A 23336-nucleotide genomic window follows, 5' to 3' on the forward strand; every position below is an offset into this window, starting at 1 on the left:
AGTACCTAGCACCCTTAATAAAACTCTCTATCTCCTTACAGCAAGGAGGGTCATATAAAACCAGTGTGGTGGGCTCATTAGTCGACTCCAACAGAAACCTGCCACAAGTTAAAAGCATATAGCTGCGAGATATATTGGATCCACTCTGCGTCGGTTATTGAAATTGCTTCAGCCTTAAATCTACTATCACAATATTCAATTATTAGGGATCAATATTTACTGAAATTACCAGGAAATGCGACTTCTTTCAGCTTAATCCATTTCTAGTCCTCCTACCTTCTGTGTTTGGATGCTTCCAGTCTCTTTCCCACCCGCTTCAACTGATTGATTTCCCTTTGCCTCAATAGCTATGGCTGCTTAATTTGTTCCGTTACTAGGGAGTTTAGCACCCGATTTACCTTTTTTATCTCAGAGGAGGTAGCCACCAAGGGTTTAGCATTAGTACCTCATGTTTACTCCCACATGATTGAAATAGAGATGACTGCTTCTCAAACCATGCAATGGGTTCTTTTGTATATGACCAGAAATCGCTGTTTTAACCTATTCTGCCAAGCTTATCATTTTAATATTTGACCAAAAGCTACGCCCATTTATTTAGTTAAAAACATTTGTATCATCTCTGGGATTCCAGGACTCGAGCACCTTGATTTCTAAACTGACAACCACTAAGAGAATACTATGGTTGCTCAGATCTGTCCTCAATACCTTAAACTGTGTGCAGGCACCTAACATTTGGTAAGAAACCACAATATAATCAAATAATGATTGCCCTTGAGAGGAATGGAAACTAAAAGAGACTTGGGAATCCTCTGGGAATCTGTCATTGTAAGCAACAAAGTCATTGGTTCTCAGGCAATCCAGGAAGCCTAATCCCTGCCTGATCTAATTTTACCTGGCAATACTGTGTCTGGAATACACCATACCTCATTCAACTCCAGATTTCCAATGGACACAGAGGAGCAATTCGAGATTTTAGTATGAAAATATCCCAACATAAATATCAGTGTGCATGCTTCCGAGATGCTAATATTATGCACAACAGAGAACATAGACTCAACTAGATAGTCAGATGACCTTGCAGGGGGAATATAAACATTTAACAGAAGAAAAGAAGAATGCAAACTTCTTGAATTGCCCAGAGCCAGCTTCATGCACATACAAAGATTTGAAGGATGGACAAAAAACAATTGGGTTCCAGTTTATACTGCCACTAAGTTAAATAGCTCCAACTCCACTGGCATGACCATTTACTGTCAGTATTGCTGCACAAGAGAAAATAAAAGAATTTTGTATTTAAAATCAGAACAAATCCACGTTTTTCTGTAAGCAAATTATCATTGAATCAAATCAAATTAAAAAGTTTAGCTTGGAATTGGACAGTCCTAAGCCTGCCGTGTTTCAGGAGAGAATTTTACCCAAGGAGCAAGCCGATCTTACCTATTCCGCTACTACACGGACTGGACCCTTTACGCTTCTTGTGACAGTGGGACTTGGCTGCTGTTTATTGGAATACTCTTCTAGGGACGTCCATTATATGAGCTCACACACCTACATGTGAGCATTGGACTTTACCCTCTACAGTCTCAGCATCCAACATTGGGACAACTTGACTAATACTACGATTAATCCTCCGGTCTATTTGAGGACACTTGGTCACGACATCCGTATGGGGGAGCCTTGCAATTGGCATTTGCAGGTGCCTTCATAACTTCCCAGGTGCTTTATTATGATACTTGGACCAGGATGCTTTGATTTTACTTGGACCACTACCTGACTTCGGACTTTCTTCTTTGTTTATATGGTTCCAATTTTTATATCTTCCTGTTTGGACAAGCCCTTATGCGACACATGACGTTATTCTTCGTCCTGCTTAGCCTTGAAAAAGTCTTTAGTACTTACTCTTAGTACTGACGAAACACGTGTCGGCTGTTTTTTTGTCAAGCTTACTCCTATGGAATTTTGAATAAAGAATATGAGAAACTGAACTCCGTTGTCCAACCATCAATGCCATTGAAAAACCTTTTGTTTATTGAGAATTAACTAGGAGATTTATTAATCTGCCTGTATGTACTTACATGCTAGGATTGTGCTAAACCTGACCCTCTTGTTTAACATGTATTTGGTCAATCTTTGATTGTCATTAATATCTCTCTTGGTAGTGGGGGATAGTGGTCTGTACAGCACTCCGTCTTCATAATTGAAGTTTTGTTACATTTCCAGCACTTAGCATATATTTAATTGTTAACAGTGAATGTGCGGTCTCTTCCTTTTGGATACACCACTACCGTCTCTCCCTCTCTAACTAAGTTAAATAGCTCCAACTCCACTGGCATGACCATTTACTGTCAGTATTGCTGCACAAGAGAAAATAAAAGAATTTTGTATTTAAAATCAGAACAAATCCACGTTTTTCTGTAAGCAAATTATCATTGAATCAAATCAAATTAAAAAGTTTAGCTTGGAATTGGACAGTCCTAAGCCTGCCGTGTTTCAGGAGAGAATTTTACCCAATCAGCTACCGCTGCAGGATTGGAAGTTTTACGTTTTCTTTGGAGGCATTCATTGTACCTGCCACCCAACTCCAGGGAACCAGCTCATTCCCTGACCATCTGGTCCTCATACCCTGCAATATAGATCACTCTTCTCCCTGTGACTCTACCAATAGAGATTATGATATCCTTTGGAATTACAATCCCCCTGTCATTGTAAACAACTCTAATGGGGTCCTGAGTGCCCACCCTTGAATATCTAACTGAGTGTCCAAAGTCTGATAAAACGGAAAGACATCAATACCTTTATTCCGAATGTGGTCAACATTATCCTGGATTAGTATTATGATGATCCTAGAGCTAAATGTTACCCTGATAAAAACTGCAGAATAAAACTTATAATGCGTGGGCCTATTTCCTTATCAAATGAGGAAATAAAATTCAAGGTATTTTTATTTTTTGGGGGAGTTTTATGTAGCACTAACTAGAACCAAAGGAATCAAAGTGCTTTATATGAGCACCAGTTGCATTTCAGATGGACACATTTATCTTTTTCTGTAGGGCATGGGGAGATTTTGATTTGCCCTGAATCGCAGGATGTGGACTGTCCCTGCTGAGACTCAAACCCAGTTCCCCATCTTTGAGGTCAACCTCCCTAGGCGTTAGGCCACATCCTTGTTGTTGGCCATGTTGTTCTGCTTTGGCCCAGCCCCCGATTCAATGATCATATCCCCAACGTACTCCTTCACAGTTCCCGTACTCCACCCACCACAGTTATTAAGGGTAGTTAGTCCTGTATCTGTGAGCCCCTTCTCCTTCCTGTGGCAGCCTAGAATTGATACTTCTGCTATAATAGAATGAGAGGGCAGATTATTTACTTCTGAGGGCACAGACTCATGACCTGTGAGAGGCCCAGTCTTCAACAACACCTATACTTTTTGTGGCTGAGTAATGGGATAGGACTCTTCAGAAGCGTAGGGAAACCTTACTTTTTGAGGCTTACGCTTTGCAATACCTGCATCATTTTAATTTTGTCCTTCTGGGTTATTGCCTCATTACAACCCGATAGAGAGGATCCCTTCTCAGGAAAATGCTATCTTGTTTAGCACATAGCAGTTTAACACTGTGAGGGTCATTTTGTGAAACAGGAGTAAGGGAGATCCCTTTTTTAAATGTCAGGTAAACGGGAGGAGGATTCTCAAGTACAAATACAATTTCATTTGCCCCTTGGACAGCCTGGCATTGATCCCCAAAGATATGGTTTAGGAAGGAAGAAAAAGGCATACTGACACTCTCCTTAAAGAAAATCATCGGATTGCCCAGAGGGAGTGGCCCCCTGACTGTCATAATTCCCCTCATGGACTCCCATTTCTACCACCCCACGTAATGCCACTATATTAATATGGTTAGCCACGGATCTCATTTCAGTGTCCCTTTCATTATTTCCTGGTCGTAAACCAAAGGAGATGAGGAAACACATTCAGCACATGAACAGTATTAGCAATCGTTTTGTCCAACAAGGTCAAGATTGAAGAAAGAATCCTCTCTACAGAGAGTAAAATATTGGAGTGGGCTGTCCCCCCAAATGTCCCATCGATTTCCAAATTTGATGGCTGCATGAAGGCTTGGTGCCCATGTGCATATGGAAAGATCACAATTCAGGGACTCAATTGAACTTAAAAAGGAGAACCTCGAAGAAGGTATACTACTGTGCAAAGCCGGTAATGGAGGACGTTTAGGAGGACAGTGTAAAAGTGGACTCAAGGTCTCGTCCGAGGCAACAGGTAACTTTAAATTAGCTTCCATAACTCAGTTTTTCTCCATGAGCATGGCAATGTCCAGCAAGGAATAGTCCTCCAATACATCAGGATCACCGCTCCACGCATCACCACAAAGTTCACGGTGATCGATTCGAGAGCACACGAATAAGGAATAAGTGTGCGTGTAGGGAGCAGACCTCCCCCAGGCACAAGCTGCACAAGTCTAATACTGGCTGCCTCCGCACCACCTGCACCGAGGGGGCTATTTCCTAAGCCTCCCCTACACACAGCACACCACAGACTGCGCGCAGCACAAAAGCCCAACTTTGAGTGGGGTGTGTGTCTATATACTTCAATGAGCTTATATAGGCGTCCATGCCCTTAGGCAGTGACCAATAATGCCCCCACAGAGACCAACTCGTATCCTGCAGCATATATAAAAACTGTATGCAAAAATATGGCCATAATTGAGGGTTTTAAAACTTAAAAGAAGTAAACTTGGGACTGAAAAAACGTATAAAGCTTAATAAGCCGAAGAAGGCTGCAACTTGCAAGCTGCTAACAGCAGGTGAAAACCTCTGGAGCTGAGAGGACTGATAGGGGGCTGAAGGTGGGCTAGCCGGAGCACCCCAGGCCGACCTCAAGTCGCACCCAGACCAGACTGGACTGCTTCCGTGGAAGGCCCGGACTCACTCTCAGCGAGCAGTAACTACTACTGCCACACTCAGATCTTACCTCACCTCGCTCGGCTCTGCTTGGTAATCCAGTCCTTTACGACTGATTTGCCACCCTCGAGCCCATGCCGGAAACAATCCCTTCTCTGGCCAAAATGTGTTGCCCATGTGTCACAATCTCTCACAGCCAGCGCACCTCCCTGCAATGCTGCTCAGCGGCTCGTATCTGACATCTGACATGATGTCGCGCCCAGCATTTATTATTTTTGAAAGGGGTCAGCGCTTGATTCACAACAGGGTCACAGTATGATTTTCTTCCACAAATACTATGTACTTTTTAATGCAAAACAACAAACTATTCCATGTGGGGATGTATTTCATTCTGCTCCCATCGTGGCATTATCAATCAAAATACACATCTATAAAAAAGAGCCACTATTAAAGTCAACCCTTCACCCAAGGAAAGTTTAAATTTTGCTGATCATCTGTCTCACAATGTTAGTATCTGTTATTCCTGGTCCGTAAAAGGGGATTGGTGTATATCAGAAAGTGAATGAGAGAGGAACATCAGGCAAAAATAGAGGTAACAGAAGAGAGATGACCAAACCACAAACACAATTATCCACCCACTCCCAAATATTCAAGCATCCATCTTGAGCGATTTAATCCCAGAAACATACCCATTTATACATCTGGCCATTCCCACCCATGCATTCATCAATTCAACCTCCAAAATCTATCTATTAATCTACAACATGACATTATCTGACAAACAACAATCTATATACATGCATGTCCCTCTAACACATATACCAAGAGACTGACCCATCCATAACCATTCATGCATTTATTCAGCCATAGTCACTCATCTGTACTCCTGTAGACAGCCAAACATACACATACAACCATGTGTTTTCCATCAATCCAACCACCCACAAATGTATTTATCTGTTCATGCATCACATTCGCCATTCACTCGACTAGGCCCATGTATATGGGTCCACGTACACCTACACATTTTATGATTCCATCAACCCATACATTAACCCAATATAGCCAGCTAAATTGCAAAATTGTGGGTGTGGTGTTATCTCATGGGATAGAACACAAGAGAGTAGAATACATCTGTCCATCTCTACACAATTTTAACTCAGAGATTCATCAATCCACCTGCCTATCTGTTGCCCCACCCGGACATCTGTAAATCAATGCACTCACCACCCATTGATACACCTGTGCACTCATCCGTCCATTCTTTCATCTATAGCCATACATTCATTCCTTCGATAATTCACTCCACACATTTAGCCATTCATTCAGCCACACTGATTTCTTCATTTTTCCATTCAATCTGTTCACACTTGTATTTATTCATTCTTTCACTCACACCTCACCATTCATTAATCTATCAGGTATGCATCCACAGCTAGCCACCCATCTTTCTACCCCGCTACTCCTAGCACACATCCATCCATAAATCTATGTATCCATTTGCACAATCTCTCTCAAGCATCAAGGAACCCTTCTCTGATAGGGGCAATAAAAATGAGCGTGCAACCCTATTGCACTCCCCTGGGCACTGTCTGTAATAAAGGCCTAGAAGCATTTCTACAAAAGTGCACCCTCCTTCCGACATCCTGGATGCGCCGTATTTACTATACAGGAAACCTGACGTATCTTTAGGCACAAAAATGACGCATTTCTGGGGTGTGTCTGAAATAAGATGCAACTCCAGCAATGTGTCCTCTCACATGGAGCAAGCCCCATGTGAAAGGGCTTGCATCGCCCTTATGCCTGCTTTGAGGCAGGCATACGATTTTGACGCAATGGCGTCCTTGAAGTGGCACATTGTAATCTGACAGATTTGACTGTGCCTCTACGGGGCTTTCTTGTGTGGGAATGCCCACCCTGCATAAATTATACCTGATGCATGAATAATGTACCACAGGGGTTTACAAAGTGACACATCTGCCTAGATGCATCACTTTTTAAATATGGTGCAGCGTGGCACATTATTTACGCCACCAGTGCCTCAATAAAGTGACGAGCTGGCGCTGTATAAGTGTGTCAAGGAGCTCATAAATAAGCCCCAAAGTTTGTATAATATTGTTTGATGAAAGTGACACTTGTTTGCCCAGAGAAAGGAATTACGAACTGTGTGATAATTATCACACCTTTTCAGTTTTCCCCGGATAAATTCCTGCCGATGAAACCTGACAAAATGTATCAAGGGAAAATGCCTAGAAAAAAAGGAAAAACATGCAGAATTAGTGTGTTAAACACTGAATTTCCTGAATTTCTTTCTAATAATTAAAATGTCACCCAATCCCCTTCTGCACTCTGAATTTTAACTTATAACTCCGCACCACTCTCGACTTAACAACCACTAACTTTGCAGAAGTGGCTTTTTTTGTAATACTTTGTATACCCAGGTTTGGCCACATCCTTTCCTGAGATCAGCTAATATTATTAATCCTTACTCTCCACCCAGCAACGAATCGATCTGCAATGATATACCCCCTTCCTAATTAGGAATACCACCTCAATTCCCTCCATTCTCTTGCACTCTTATAATTCATATTCATACGATCTCACATAGTCTGTCCACTCTGTCCTCTCCAGTCACACTCTCACCAGTTGCAGATTTCCTTTGGTCAGTGCTGTTCACTCATTTAAACTTACACATGGCCTTTATTGCTTTCTCCCACTTTTCCTTCATTCTGCTCCAGCCAATCTTGGGTCTCCTATGAAGCAATGAAGACGCACTAATACCCACTCTTTAGTAGTTTAGTCCTGTAGGAAAGATGAATATAGAACTGAATCTACAGGTCTCCCAGCTGTGTTTTGAAACCATTATACGACCCACTTACCTTCTGAATTTATAGTCTGGCGATAGTAATTTCATGTTGTCATCCTTTGCAAGTGGATGTGTGTATTGAGACTGGTTTCTTCTGTCACGGTCAATGGGCACCGGAATTTGACAGAAGCTTGAGAATGTGTGTGATGCATTACAGATTCAGTGTTCTATAGTGGACAGTCGGAGGGATCACTGAACTCTCCTGTGTAGCTGGCGTTTGCACCAGGTATCTTGATTAAACTTAATTGACTTGACATCTGGTGATGATCGCCGAACATCCCTTGGTGTTCTTACAATAATGAACTCCTCTTTTTTAATTCTCCTTGGATGCTATTTTCTTGTGGAAGTGGAATTTTTTTTAAGTACCATCAAGAACTGGTGAGCAAAAGGCTGTATCGTGACTGCAGTGCTTCGGCATCAGAGTCAGCATTGCTTTTTCTTTATTTGGAATTGTTGGATGTAATGGCCTGTGTGCAACATCACACTCAGGCAAGGTCAGGCTTGGTTTAAATTTACAGACTGCTACTAATAGCAATGTGTGTTTCACTCGCAGTGCCTCACAACGTATCCACACAACATGGAGGGTACAAGTCGGTCGTTATCTATTGCTCATTTTGCTGGTAATTTTCAATATTTTACATAAACGTTATTTGCAGCGCATTCTCATTTTATGGTGCAAGAATTTCAGTAGTTCTATGCTTGTATTGACTTGTTTTGTATTGGTACTCTTGTGCAAAAATTGCAGCTACTGTTTCTTCAGGAAAACATGTTATACACCATCTAATTGTGTTTTTTTAAGTATGTTACTTGACTTTTTTGCCATGCACGGAGTTTGTGTACATCCATTGTTCCATATATGCAGAAGAACAACGCATTTTCATCAACTTTCTGAGGCCGCCCTCAGTAGGAGGCAGTTTGGAAAGGGGAGTAAGTATAATGAAGCAGATGAAAGGCTAAACAAACATTTTTCACAGCAACCACATGTTATGAAGGAAAGGCATCAGTTTTTCACATGGTGACCCTGGGCTCATGAGATTACAAATGTATGATTAATCTTTGTATTCTAATGCCTTCTTGTGATTTTGATCAATTTGAGATGAGATGACGGGGCGTTAGTATGATGAGAAAGCGCTTGAGCAGTTATTGTGTAGCAGAAACTCAGCTTCAATAGAGATGATCTAGCTAATGGCTTCGAAAGCTCTGCTTTGGCTAGTAAGGAATTAAATAAACGTATTTTACCTGGAGTTCCATCTGCAATTGTATTTGGACCCAACACACCTTGGCAAACTGCAAGCAGAGGATTATAACAGAGGTGTCGGTTCCAGCCAAAGATTAGGATGTGTTTTTAGGTATGGGTCTCAATACCATGTAGCCGACCCATAACGTTGTTCAGCAAGGAATACATCTTGCATGAATAATATTCACATAATCCTAAAAATAATTTTAACAAATCGATATTTGTTGGAGGCTGTACCTTAGCGATCTTTTTGGCTAGATCTTCTTTGTTAACTCATGCAGTTAATAATTTACATTTATCTAACTTAACAGTAATTTCCTGTACAAATATTATCTTCTTATTCAGTACTAGCATGAATAAGAATATAATCTTGAAAAACATATTCTCTCCTTATGCCTTAGAACAAGTTAAACTCCAATTTTTGAAAAACTGTTTCTGCGCTTGCAAACCGGAAAGGCATCAAGATCATATTTGTATTCATGCAAATACTGAAGAAAAAGTTAAAAAGAAAGAAATCCTAAGAAAATGATATGCTGCAAAAGGAATTGGAAGGATCGACAAAGACCTTGATTTCTCACATAATTCTATTGGTTGGTATACTGAACGAAGGTCAAGAAAGTAATGTCCACTGCCCAATTGTGCAACCATGTATAACAATTTGGGTAGTGGATGACAGTTAACTTAAATGGTATTTATTGACCTGAAATCGGCACACAAATAAATGTTTTTGCCACTACTATAAGAGAAAGCCATTCAGAGGAATCAGCTTTCTCCATGACACCATCATTCTCCAATTGACATAAATGCTCCAGCAGTTGTGATCTATTACTCTCAGGTACACTTCTCACCATGTGGTGTACAGGCATAGCAGAGTCTTTAATCACAATTTTTTGCATACATCTTTTCAAGCACCCCAATTTGTTCTCAAAGACCTCCTTGTGAGCATCCAAAATCTCTTGATGACCACAGTTCTTCAGTTCTACAAGAGAGATAGATAGGCAGGCCCTTGCCGTAAGTGCCAATACACCTTTTTGGTTTACGTGCGCTTAATAAGTTGTTTTTACATAACATAACATACAAAGCATCCTTTATCTCTCCAACGAAGAACCGCATCTTCCTGGAATATAAAACCAGAAAATCTTTATACTTAACTTCCTCTCATAAATATCCCACAATATTGATTTTACTTCCTCCAAAAACCAGAGGGATAACATCAGAAGGAATTAGATAAATATCAGGTCATTCTTTGTAGAAACATTGATCAGATATTATACTGATATGCGATCTTGAATCACCAGCAACTCGCAGATAGTGATACCTACAAGAATATCACAAACTGGACCACCCTCCTTTTTATATGTAGACACAGTCCCAGTTTACACTTTTCCATGTCTTGACAGGGAATCTGTTTGAAATGTGTTCACTTGTACAGTTTTGTGGAGGCCACTTAAAAGAATATAGCTTAAAGGAGTGCCATTTGTTTGGCATACAGAGGAAAGAGAATCATTTGATATGACTAAAGTGCTAATTGTTGAAGCACCTGCCTACAAACCGTGTCAGGAGAATGAATTGTGCATTATCACGGGGGATGCAAGTGCAATTGGTATTGGGACTGTGTTTAACCAAAGAGTAAGCACTAAAGAACCCACATTAGCTTTTACTTCAAGGTACTTGTGCAAAGCTGAATTACATTACAGATCTATAGTTTTATAGAACACAAAGCATTAGCTTGTGTCAAGCGATAGTCTGCATGGTTCTGCTGCAAGGAGGACCAACAGAGTGGAGAGAGCACCAAAGTATCTAAAGGACTATATTTACCTTTGAAATAAATCTCAACAGTTCAATGTACTTTCAATACTACCTTGCAGTTTATATTTCTTTATTGCTATCTCCTGCATTGTGTTGTTAGCCTACGGTGTCTAGTTTTCTTCTGTTGCTTATTATGTTGAAACATTTTTTTAATATTTTACATTTTGTAATTTTCTGATTTCCTATGATCATGTTGTATTTTCCGTTATGCTTGATCTTGGTGGTGTTGTTTCATAAGGGGCAGGATGTGTGTTGTGGCTGGTTACTCCTCTCATGAGCCATGGAATGTGACAGAATCTTTAGAATGCGTGCAATGGGATGCAAATGTGGAGTTGTATGTTGCAAAGCTGGAGGGGTTGCTGATCTCTGTTGTTGAGGGTGTACAATTTAACCGTAATTTTCACTTGGAACCTGGACTTAACTCCAATTTCCTTTTCTACTTACTTCTGCACTGTTCTTCACATTGTGCTTTCCTCTCTACCTCTTACCAAATTACATTTCGGTCCTTATAATTCAGCTTATGGTCGATGATAGTTCTAAGCTGAGTTTCGCATAGATTTTTTTGGTGCCAACAGTGTATGAGCTCACTAGAATGCAACACAGCCTTTAATACTTTTTTCAGGTCTTGCAGCTCAGAATTCATTTACATTTCCCTTCCTTTTATCCAGCAATACCAATCGAGTTTATGTCTTTCTTTGGAGACCTCTCTGAGATGATTTCAATATATATATATTGTCGTCTGCAGGAGTGTATTTACCTGGCTTTGAAAAGTGAGAATCTCATTTTCTGCACTCTGGAGTGTCTTCTCTTGCCTTCGTAACTGATCCCCATTCTTTCCTGAGCTAGGAGTGTTCTCTCAACGGGACACTCTTACTGTTCAGTCTTTCACTCCAGTGCCTCTCTTCAGTCATTCAGTAACTTTGATATGTCTGCTGTCCAAATATTTTACAGAGTGTCTTCTTCTTCATTCCATTTGAACATTTCCTCCTTCGTTTCACATTCATTTATCTGTTTTCCCTTGCTCGTTTGCTTGTTTAGCCTTGCCCCACCATGTTTTTGTGTATATTTTCCCTGCTCCACTGACAATTCCCACATTGGTATTTCAGCAGCCACCTCTTTGTGTTACAGGAAACGTATACTATCCTAAGAAAAGTGTGGGTTTCATTTTAGGGTCAAATACAGTTCAGTATATGGATGGTTTATAAATGATTGGAGTTTAATATGAAGTTTAAGCAGGGGTTCACAGTCAGAATGCACGAAATAATATGATAGTAGTGTGCAAAACTGGGCAGTTTCTCAGAGTTTTAGGTAGTAGCATAATTTCCCTTAGTAGTTTATGTTTACAAGTCCAGAATAATTTGTAGGAAAATCTATGTATGCACTTAACCCTTTTCCACGCTTTCTGCGTACTATTGTAACATATCCCCTATATAAATAATGTTAATGGAACCACTCCATAGGACCACCCTTGTCTTAAAAAATGGAACGGAAGCATCTTTGAAATCCGTGGTTACATATTTCTCGTTTGAGAATTATATCCATGGTTTTGTTTTAATCAGTATTTTGGGCTTCCTTTGGGTTTTGGGTGGAAGAACTATACATTGGTTGCGAATGCAAATAGAGACTTTCTATGGGTAGACTTTCTATTGGCAACCATATTTAAACCACACAAAAACAAAGAGTCTGAGTTACCTCTCACCCTCAAGGAAGGACATGGAGTAACCTAAAGACAGATTTGTTAAACATATTTCTCAATTTGGGGCTAACATAGACTGACGTACAGCCTGTCAGATATGCAATCATTCAGCTACTAAACAAGAGCAATGTCAGCGAGATTGGGATCTGCGCATACAAAATGCTCAATTTGAAGGGCGTATTACGTTCTATGTCATTCAAAGTTGTGGGTTTTTAGTCAACTGTTTTTTTTCTTCAGTTCTCACCGCCTGCGATTTTCCATTGGCCTTCTCAAAATTAAAATTCCCCAAGTAAGATAATGGTTGATTGTGCATTTTAGGTCGTCTTTCTTTTAATTTCTCAATCAGTGTATATTCAATTAATTGCTCAATAGCTGTGTGCTCATTAGCCTCATTTCAACAAGCAGAGGCAATGCCAATAGGTCTGGCTCTAAATGAATGTTGTATGGTTATGTGAAGCATTACATCGAAATGGATGTGTATTTGTGTGGAAGCAAAGAACTGTTGAATAATTTTAGTGTAGCCTAAAATGTCAGATGACGGTTGCACTGTCCAGCAAGACCTAAAAACCCACGTAGTTTCATACCTGCCCTCCTTCCTTTTGTGCTGCTGCTAGCGAAAAACACTATAAATTGTCTGGTTATGCGTGTGCCTCTGAAAGTTAAAGCTCAGGCAGTTGGATAACTAAACAAAATATTCACACCTGTGTGGTGGTGAAGCACTTTTTTGTGGAAGCACACAGCACCTGCCCAATCAAAGCATGTATTCCTGGCTCCCACCATGGGGGTGGAGTCAACACCGCTCTCCTGGTGATTTTCTCAAAATTGTCTGGCGACAGATGCGCTACCAAGATCTTTGAGTGCTGGAGACAAATGAGGAGCACTAACAAACCACATACTTTCATTGCTCTGCTGAGAGAGCAAAACAAGATTTTTATTGTGACGACACATTTTATAAACATTCATTGGAGTTTAAAGAATATTAAAATAAATACCAACAATGAAATGTATTTACCTTGCGTATGAATTCCTGTAGTCCTTTCACACCATACAGCCTGAACACAAACCACAATTTCAGGGAACGGAACCTGCGGCCCAGGGGGATCTGCCAATGCTGCAAAATAACATTACTGAGCTTTGAGTCAAAACAATGGCTGGTTTGAGAGATATTATGTTTTCAAATGCAAATGACAATTTCTTAGTTTATACATATGTCAGTGCTGCAAAATAATCTTGAAGATCATTTGTACACACATTCCAAAGGCTGCATTTGATGATGTTATATGATGTTATAGTTTCAGATATAAAAATGTTTTAGTTTTACATTGAACAGTAACACAGATTGTTTCTATTGATACAATGACATGATCAATTTGGCACATATCTCAGATATGGCAGGTGGTAGCCATGGTTACTGCTTGTTGTTACTGACCTCCCATGACAGACAGACCAACTGTCCCTAGGCCGCCTGCTAAACTGGCAGTTGAAATCTGCTTAATGGGGCCTGAAGTTGGATGTCCATCCGTCTGAAAAGACTTCACTTGCAATGGGGCATCCCCTACAGAAATTATAAACACCACCTTTCCACCAGTAGCCCGCTTTCCAATTAAAGTGCAGACTCCGCACCCATAACTGTAAAGCATTTTGCATTATTCTTTGAGATGTGCCCAAGGACCACTGGCAGCCTTCTGAGATCCAGTTCCAATTATCAAAGATTTTGCTATAAGTAGGTTTGACTTACCTAGTTATCCCTATCCTCAGGATTCCTCCATGGATTTTAACATTCACCATGTGCTCATTCCAGCTGTGAACTTATCACAATCTGTAAGTTTTAGTTCAGATTGAATTGAGAACTTATGTTTGAATTCTTCTGATGCTCAGCTGTGCCAATCCATGTTAATTTATAATATGAATCCGTAATCACAAGAGAATTCCAGTTTTCACACACCTATGTCAGAGGTTCAAAAAAACGGACTGTAGCATTTCTATTGGATCTTTCTGCGTTTCACAGTCCCTCATGCTGATTGTCAATTAGTCATAAGGAATATTTCGACACTAAAATATGGAGTTCTACACCAACAAATAATAACAGAGTCCATTGAGGTAGGGTAAATGCAGACCTCATTCTCTCAATTAAAGAAAAATATAAGCGAGCATTTATGCAGTGGTGGAATGCCTACTGAATTGGTAGAGGCTCTTGCCTCCACCCACATGTGGGGAAGCACTTGCCATAATTAAAGCCTTCTCTCATGATGTTGGGGATGATTTTGACAAAAGTGCTCCCTCAGATGCAGTGTGAGCATTTGCTTTAAATCATTCATCCCTGCTGCCCACCCTGCTTGGCACTCAGTTGGTATTTCATTGTTGTTTTGCATAAATAAGCTCCAAACACAGAGGTGTATTTCCTCAAAACACAATATCAATCGCCCTGATGCACAGGATGAATTGCCCCTGAGTGTGTGGGTTACTATATATGTTTCCTGCCTGAGACCACCAGGCAAGACAATGTGACCCCAGCAGGAAATGTATGCCTTGGACCTCCTTATCTAAGGTGGGACTTTCAAAGCCTTGATCCATTGGCTTTGTTGCAGATGGGCCACCAAGTCATAGGTTTATGATGACAGACTATGGTAGGACTCCTGCTCTGACAAAACTGGAACAGGTTCCTTACAGTATTCCAGGCAGTAGGGTGGCTGTATGAGAAAAACACATTTGTAGAATTCCAATTGTTAAAAACTATTTAACCTAAAATGTTTAATAGAATTTTTATGATAAATGGCTTGAAAATTTGCTAGCAACCAATCCAAGAAATATCTTTTATTTTGCACTTGCATGTGACACAGTTTTTTTAAAGGCTTACACATTCGCCCTTTTACTTTTTGACCCTGTCCCCTCTCTTTCACTGGACTGTTGTTCTCAATTATGCTCTTGAACTACTTGGGAGCATATTCTTCAATACTTAGGTACCTTTTTAACCTCCCTTTTTACTACTGCACCTTTTTGCTCCTTCAGTTTGTCTCCCCTTCCTCCATTCTGCCTTTTTTCTTTATTTAATCAAGGCAGTACTGGCGGCAGTGGAGTAGACAGTCTAAAGTCACATTTCGTATTACTGCCTAACCACGCTTACTTTTTTCTCTTCAATGTCTCCAAATCTATTTTCAAAATTTTTGTGTTTCTTTTTTCAATATACAAATGGTGACCCATTTTCCTGTACATGTCTTGGCATTTTTCCTTCCCTATCACACTCTTCTGCCAACCTCTTTCCATACCTCGTTCATATCCCTGTGCCTTCCTTTTCGTTATCTGATTTCCTTTTACCATTGTCCAAATTCTATGTTTGTGTTTTTTAAGGTTTATTGTTTGAAGTTGAAAACTGATTACTACAGCTTAAATTTATGATAAAACAGGAGTAGTCAGTTAGACACTCCTTAAACATTTGTAGAGAATTTGAAAAGGTTAACATTTGTTAAAATAATTTCATCCTATGTCTAAGTTAGAGACTGGTCAGATTGTGATAATTGGCTGTGGTAGTGCCAGATTATATTTTCTTCTTTTGTATCATTTATTGGTTTTGACACAACACAAAAAATATCTTATATTCAAAAGATAAGAATTCAATGAAATGAGTATTGGGTTTCAGGCAAGTGTTGAACTGCCAATTAAAAATTTCTAAGCCATTGTATTATACTGTTGGACTCATAAAAAGTTTACAATTATTTTTCTAAATTATAATTGCCAGTAAATAACAGAAATGCTCATATTTTGAAAAAGAGTATTTTCAAACAGTACGTACGAGTGTTACAAAGTTGAAGCTTCTAGTTTTATAAGTTCTAACATATTGGTAGCACTTCAAAAGGTGATTGTAGTTGAACACCATGTTAACATTGTTATGATTGTCTTTCTTGGTTAAACTGCTTAACAATTTCTTTCAGATATATTTAAAATGTGTCAAATTATGTAACAGTTAATTTTAGAAGTTTTAGTACTGTTAGTTAACAAGTTCTAAAAGATATCCGTTTCTGTCAAAAGTTAGAATTTTTACTGCAATAGTATTATAACTCCAAAGTATTTTGAAAAAAATTGGAATAGTTTAAAACATTTGTTGAGTTTTGCTAAAGAATTACAAATGTAATCAGCATGGTGTTACATGTTAACATGTTTTCAAATATTTTGTGGACTTTTTAACGAGCTGAAAATAGATAAAGATTTATTTATGGTGTTTTAAAAAGTTATAATAGTTTCTTTAGAACATTTGCCGGCATTAAAATCAGTCGACAAAAAGTTAAAAATATATGCAAAAGCAACGGGCATGTTGGAATTGTTAACTCTCTCTCTAGAAGTCTGTCATCTTCAGGGGGCTGCCATTACACTGACATGACCATATCATCGCTTTACCCCAAAGTGGTGCTTGCACTTTAAGTGCTAGAACCGAAGATAGAATAGTAAATGTGTACTGATGAAAGTAATATGATGGCCCAATGTATCCAATAATCATACTGTGTTAGATTACATTGACCACATTGGTTATTCCAAATGGTGTTATGTGTGTTAATGTCCTGTTAGGGTAGTATTGCCCTTAATTACATCATGATTCTTACTTGCATGGTTTGCACTAAGGTGTTCTGTGTGATGTCTTTTAAAGTCAAAGTGTTTTATAATAAAACAATATTATGCAAATTAAACCAAGGAAGTTTGCAAAGAATATACTTAATTTTATTAAAAAAGAAATGTGTTTTAGAGGATAAAAACACCACATAAAGAGTGATTGAGTACCAATAAAACTGAAGCCAAAATACATCGCATGCCTCATTAAAGTTTTGAGTGGAGTACTAACCTTTATGCAAATCGCAATGAATTCCAAATGTTTTCCTGTAAATATACAACAGTAATCGATTGTCCACCATTTTAAGCATATGTTTGTAATATGACATCTACCAAATGTTGATTCAGTAATTCAGGTGGTGAAATTTGCAATTGCAATATGCTTTTTTGTCTGCCTCCAAAAAAGTTATTGTTAATTGTCTCTTTGTAGTGGAATCATGAAGAGATAGTTGCCTTTGATTTAATCACATCGCCTAACTATGCCAACGTGCTTGGAATATCCTAGCTGGAACGACAAAACCCCTACATCAGTTGGGTGATGGGTTACCTCTCTTTCCTCTGCTTTCTGTAGAGACAATTGTTTCTTGAGCAGGAGCTATTGGGCCCCAATGACACAAGAACTTTCTGAAGTGCAGTCTCATTCCACTATAGTCCAGACTTTGCCCATTCCTATGGCTTATCATGAGTTTCTTGAGGACTTCCAGAAGCTTACTTCTGTGTGTGTCTCTCTCTCCTCATAGGGCTTTGAACTGTGCAATTCAGACCATACCTGGAGCCTTAATTCCATATGGCAGGGTATATTTTCTTTCCTAGCTTGAGAAACTGGCTCTGCAGGAATATCTAAATGAAAACCTTTAGAATGGCCAGATTGTCTGGTCAACATCCCCTGGTCGAGAGCCTCTCTTCTTTGTCCTAAAAAAAGCTTTTAGTGCTAAGACCTTGTATTGATTACCACGGATAGAATAGGGTCACCATAAGGAACATTACCCACTTTCACTCATCAAAGACATCCCTGAGTCCGATCAGTGTGCAAAATATTTCACAAAGTTAGATCTCCATTGAGCTTACTACCTGCTCTGGATAAAGAAGGGTGAAGGGTGGATGACGGCCTTTTGGACTTCCTTTGGGCACCATGAATATCAGGAATATTGGGCTTCCCAATGCTCCAGCGGTTTTCCAGAGAATAATGGGAAATTCGCTGGTGTCCTGAACCAATTAATTGTGGTGTATCTAGACAACATCACAATCTTTTCTGCTTCCTTTCTTGAACATCAAAAACATCTTTGTTCCATTTTTGTTTGTCTCAGGGAAAACCACTAATTGACCACCACTAAGCTGGGAAGTGTGAATTTTAAAGAACAAAAGTTGAGTATGTGGAGAATGGCCTGTCTGGTAGTGGTTTATCTATGGACCCTCTTCAGATCTCTGCAATCCGTGACTGGCTGATACCTAAGTCCGTTAAGGAGAATCAGAGTTTTTAGGGTTGGCTACCTTTAAGTGCTGTCCCAACATGAGTAGCTATATTGCTGCCACTTTGAGAAAGGAGAACTTAACTATAAAGATTTTCTCGAACCCCTAAAGCACAACAGGCCTTTGTCAATCTCAAGAAGGCTTTCACCCAATCTCATATTCTCAGATACCAAGATCTGCCCAGACAATTCATATTCAATTCAATTCAATTTGATGCTTTAAATTTTGTGTTTGGAGCAGTGATACTTCAGTACCAATGAGAGGACAACACAGAGTATGCACTACATAAAACTGCAAAATAATACAAATCCTGCTCACAATGAATGCAATGTTTAAATATCATTATAAATAGACAGCCTCAGGCTACATCAGTCGTTAATGCCCTCTTTCGTGTTGTAGGCTCTCATCATCTGTGACTCTTGGTTGTGGCATTTAGTGACTGGTCCAGCCCTCAGCAGTGGGCTATAATGTTTTCTTAAAACATTGAAATGCTCGAAACTCTATTGGCGACAATAGTCTGTGTGAGTAGAATAAAAGTGGGTGTGTGCCATCTGCTCTAAAACCTTAATGTTTCCCTTTGTTTCTCTCTGTTTTATTTAAATATTAAAGGGCATAATATCCATTTAGCTCCATTGCCTTGAAATCTGTCGGCCTTTCAACAGTCTGTCTTCCATTCCTGGCCCTGGTATGATTCTCTGGTCAATTACTCAGTGAGATGGTATTGCACATAAGTCATAGCCCACTGTTGCGTTTATTTATATTTCAGTATTGTGCCTATTTTAACGGTCATCACCAGCTGTGTTCTCTGGCACCTGCACTGTTTTTGACTTGGTGTGGAACTTACAAAAGAGAGGCATTGAGAGGGCCGAGTGAGTGAAGATGTGCATTTCGGTGCTCCTCTGCATCAGTTTTTCAATTTGCAATAAAGCATCTTTTAAAGGCATATGGTGTTCTGGATTTAACAGCCACAAAAACATGCTATAAAGCTCTATTATTAGACATTTTGCAAGGAACAAATAGGATGGTCTTTGCAGTTTCTTCTTCTGTCATTTACACTTTTCAAAACAATATTGACCTTCGAAAATACACTCTATCTCCTACCCAATTGCAGTGGCGGCTCGTAGAGGGAGTGCTCTGGGGCGGTGGGGCGGGGGAGGGGCATAGTTGAGGAGGTAGTGGAGTCATACATACACCGGCCAGGAGTAAAGTAAGTAAATAAATAAAATATTTTCCTTTCCCTCGCTGCATCTTCGAGTTGGCGATGCAGCGAGTGCAAGGTAAATAGTTTTATCTATTTATTAACTAATTTACTCCTGGCCTTCATATGTCTGACTCCACTACCCCCAACCCAAACCCTCCCTGCCCTGCAGCACTCTTTCTGCGAGCCGCCACTGCCCGACTGACACGTAAATAAATGTTAAACTTTTAATAATTAGCAGAAACATTAGGTTAACCAGGTAAATGAGACTTCTCAAAAGGACCTCTGTCTCCATGTAACTCTGATTGGAAGTTGAATGGCAAATGTATTTATTTATTTATAAAGTTGTATATAGCGCGAACGTGATCCCAAGGGATATCAGAGTGCTTTACAGTTGTGGGGAAAGGAAGGTAACAATTTCAGTACATGTGTCAAATGAGAATACAGACAAAATCACATATCAAAATAGAACTCACATGACAAGAACAGATATATGTACACGGGATCAGCAGAATAATAAGAACATAACTAGTACACAAATGGAACATAATGGTATGGAACATAAAAGCTAGCACAGTAAGCTATCACCAGATTGACCCTAATAGCAACTAACTATGCTAACTTGTATGCACGTGTTAATAACACATCCATTAAATCAAGTGCAAATACCACCCCGGCCTGATGTATACGTTATTTGTTCAGGTATTTGCGCTCACTTAGCAGTCATACAAACGCATTCTACAGACAGTTATCTATTACTCTGGTTTACATATAAGATCCATTTAAAACTTAGACGTAAACAACACTTTTTGATTGGTTGATGGGAAATCATTTTGATGTGACAACCAGGGCAGACACTTCAAAATTGTTAATATAACTTACACATATACACTTTGCTAACAACATGATACGTACCCTGTAATCGGTGATAAGACCTGAAATAAAACGACAAAACAGTTTATTTGATGGATACTGGATGTTACTGGAGGGCATATCGGATCATATTAAACGTTCAATGTATGTTCTTTATTCTGTAAAGGGTTTAAGAGGAGCTAATTGTGAAAGGCTGTGTGCAGAAAATGTTGCCTGACAGGTGCACATTATGACATGCACATTGGTTGCAATTTACAACTAAGAGTAGCAAATAAGGAAAACCCTCCAAGCAGAAGCAAAATTAGAAAACTGAGAGAAAGGCAGGGTTTTTCATGACATTATGATATGCATATTTCTGAATGTATTGATGCAGTGTGGTATAGGAGTGGTAATAAAGTAATGTGTAGTCATATGCTCTAATCATATTTCTCCACAGAAAATATTTCTTTGTTTGGATAATGAGTCACTGGAAACAAACTCCAAACACCCTCTTGCCAGTGGCATAGCAATAGCCTCCACAGCCCCAGAGGTGTGTGGGGGGGCGAGCTCCAGGGCCAACACTTCACCCCAGCACTATGCACTGGCAGCTGGCCTCTGGCCTGAGAGCTTCTGACTGGGTCTGGAGCATGGGGAACTCCTCCATGTACTTTGTAGGGTCACCCTCCCTGAAGTTTTGTCAAGCCACTGCCTCTTCCTACTCCTATTTTGGGGGACAGTCCATGCACGGTCTTCTTTAAAGGCAGATCTGATATCAACCTTGTAAATTCACCTAAAATTAAAACTTTCCAACCAACCTAGTGTATTATCCCTCTGATGCTAAAAGAACCTTTGGTATTCCCATTAGAAACATAATGGGCCTGATTCACAAAGGTCCTCTGCATTTGTGCGGAGGCCTTGCAGTGGTGGGGGAGTCTCCTCAATCGGGGCAGAATCTTTGTAATTAGCATTCTCATTGCAGAGATTCCATTCCCAGTGCGGAGACTCCCCCACAACTCCGGTGCCTCCGCCACGATTGCAGAGGCCCTGTCTGCATCAGGCCCTTTGTTATTAGATTTCTCCCTGGAAAGTAAATTGTGTGGCAGCCAGGGCCGGTTTTAGGGCAGTGCTACAGGTGCAGAGAGATGCTGCCCTAGGGGGTTGGAGGAGGGGTGGAAGCACTGTGTTTAGTAATAACTTATGATTGGAGAGATGGGGAGCACTTTTGCCTGGAGATAGTGAGAGAATCCAAGGAGGCGGTCATACGGAGTAGCAGCACCAAAAATTATTGCCGCTCTGGATCTAACCAGCGTCAACGCGTTTTACTCTTCTACGCATTAAGCAACAGCATGAGTAGCACCTTACTTCAATACAATGCCAGAGGAAATTATGTAATTCTTGAATACAGTAGTAATGTGCCGTTATGAACATTGTCGCATCGAAAAATACAGCACAACATTTGGGATCTTTATTTAGTTAGTCAGGATGATTTTCAATGATCATCATAAGTCCTGTACTCAAAACTCTATGCTAAAATAAAACTGATACTTACTCAGAGCTCTGATTCTTACAATAGTTACACTCAGATCAACTGTCTTGATAGCACTCAAATTTACGTATACGTCTGCTTCTAATAATACTTTTTGTGATGCACCTGTGGCCTAAAAAAAGTGCTGTGTTGTGCCGTATTTACAAAGTGACACATCTAGGGAGAAGTGCCACTCTGTAAATCCCTTTGCCACATTATACTTCCCAGGTATAATGTATGCAGGGTGGGTGTTCCCCCACAAAATGCCTCGTAGAAGTGGTGCAGTGAAATCCATGAGATTTCAGTGCGCCACTTCTAGGATGCCATTGCGTCAATTTCTTATGCCTGCCTCACAGTAGGCTAAAGAGTGACACAGTGTTATATTCATAGCCCTCCCCCCCCTGTATTGGTGGATATGCGTCACGCTTCTGACACAACTCCAGGAATGCGTCAGTTTTGCGCCGACAGATACGTCAGTAATACTGACACAAGGAGGGCGCAGTGAAAACTGTTGCATCGCTGTTTTCACGCAACGATGGGACAGTTTTCATAAATAAGGCCCTGTGTTATTTTGCATCACCTTGTGTGCTTGCACAGTGTGCTACAATTAACCCACAATAAAGGGATCGTGCGTGTGGAATGCGTGTGTGTAGACCTTCAGAGCAAGACGTCTAACTGAAGCGGTGCAAGGCTTCTCTACACTTGGATCTTCACTGCATGAAGTGCGTGCGGAGCTGCAGCAGCAGAGCTTAATGTGAGGAGTTGCCATCACGTAGGCGTTGGATTGGATGGCTATATTGAATTGTGTCTAGAACGGCTAGTGTAGTGGCAGGATATACTTCATCATGTAGTTGTTGGACGTGGCGGCCATCTTGAATTTACTAAGTGGTTATCGTGATTTCCACTTCATGCTGTCATGGTGCAACTGCCCATCTGGTTCCTTTTAGAAAATTGTGATGCGCACACAATTTTAACAGTGGATCACATTTTCAGTGATTTGTACTCTTCTGGAACTGGCAATGGTTTGGAGCAGGGTATCTGTGGAGTATATTTCGGGGATATGCAAACCTTTTTGGGAAATTATTTTGAGGTTCAAAATGTTATAATGATTGTAAATTGCTTGTGGTTTGCATTAACATGGCTAGCTCACACGTTTAATCAGCTATCTAT

The 23336-nt window shown here is 40.0% G+C and overlaps 1 protein-coding gene across 3 annotated transcripts in view; it reads right to left on the reverse strand.

The window, feature by feature from the left end:
• LOC144829209 (aromatic-L-amino-acid decarboxylase-like) overlaps positions 1-23336 on the reverse strand; it is a 799768-nt gene that overhangs the window by 37546 nt on the left and 738886 nt on the right. For all 3 annotated transcript variants that reach the window (XM_078688118.1, XM_078688116.1, XM_078688117.1), the window contains exons 11-12: positions 20705-20724; positions 13535-13633 (exon numbers count right to left, since the gene is read on the reverse strand). In XM_078688118.1, the coding sequence (XP_078544244.1) occupies positions 13535-13633; positions 20705-20724 (119 nt within the window). The remainder of the gene's footprint in view (positions 1-13534; positions 13634-20704; positions 20725-23336) is intronic.

The sequence above is a fragment of the Lissotriton helveticus genome, chromosome 4_1 (genome assembly GCF_964261635.1).
Source record: "Lissotriton helveticus chromosome 4_1, aLisHel1.1, whole genome shotgun sequence".
Taxonomy (NCBI): domain Eukaryota; kingdom Metazoa; phylum Chordata; class Amphibia; order Caudata; family Salamandridae; genus Lissotriton; species Lissotriton helveticus.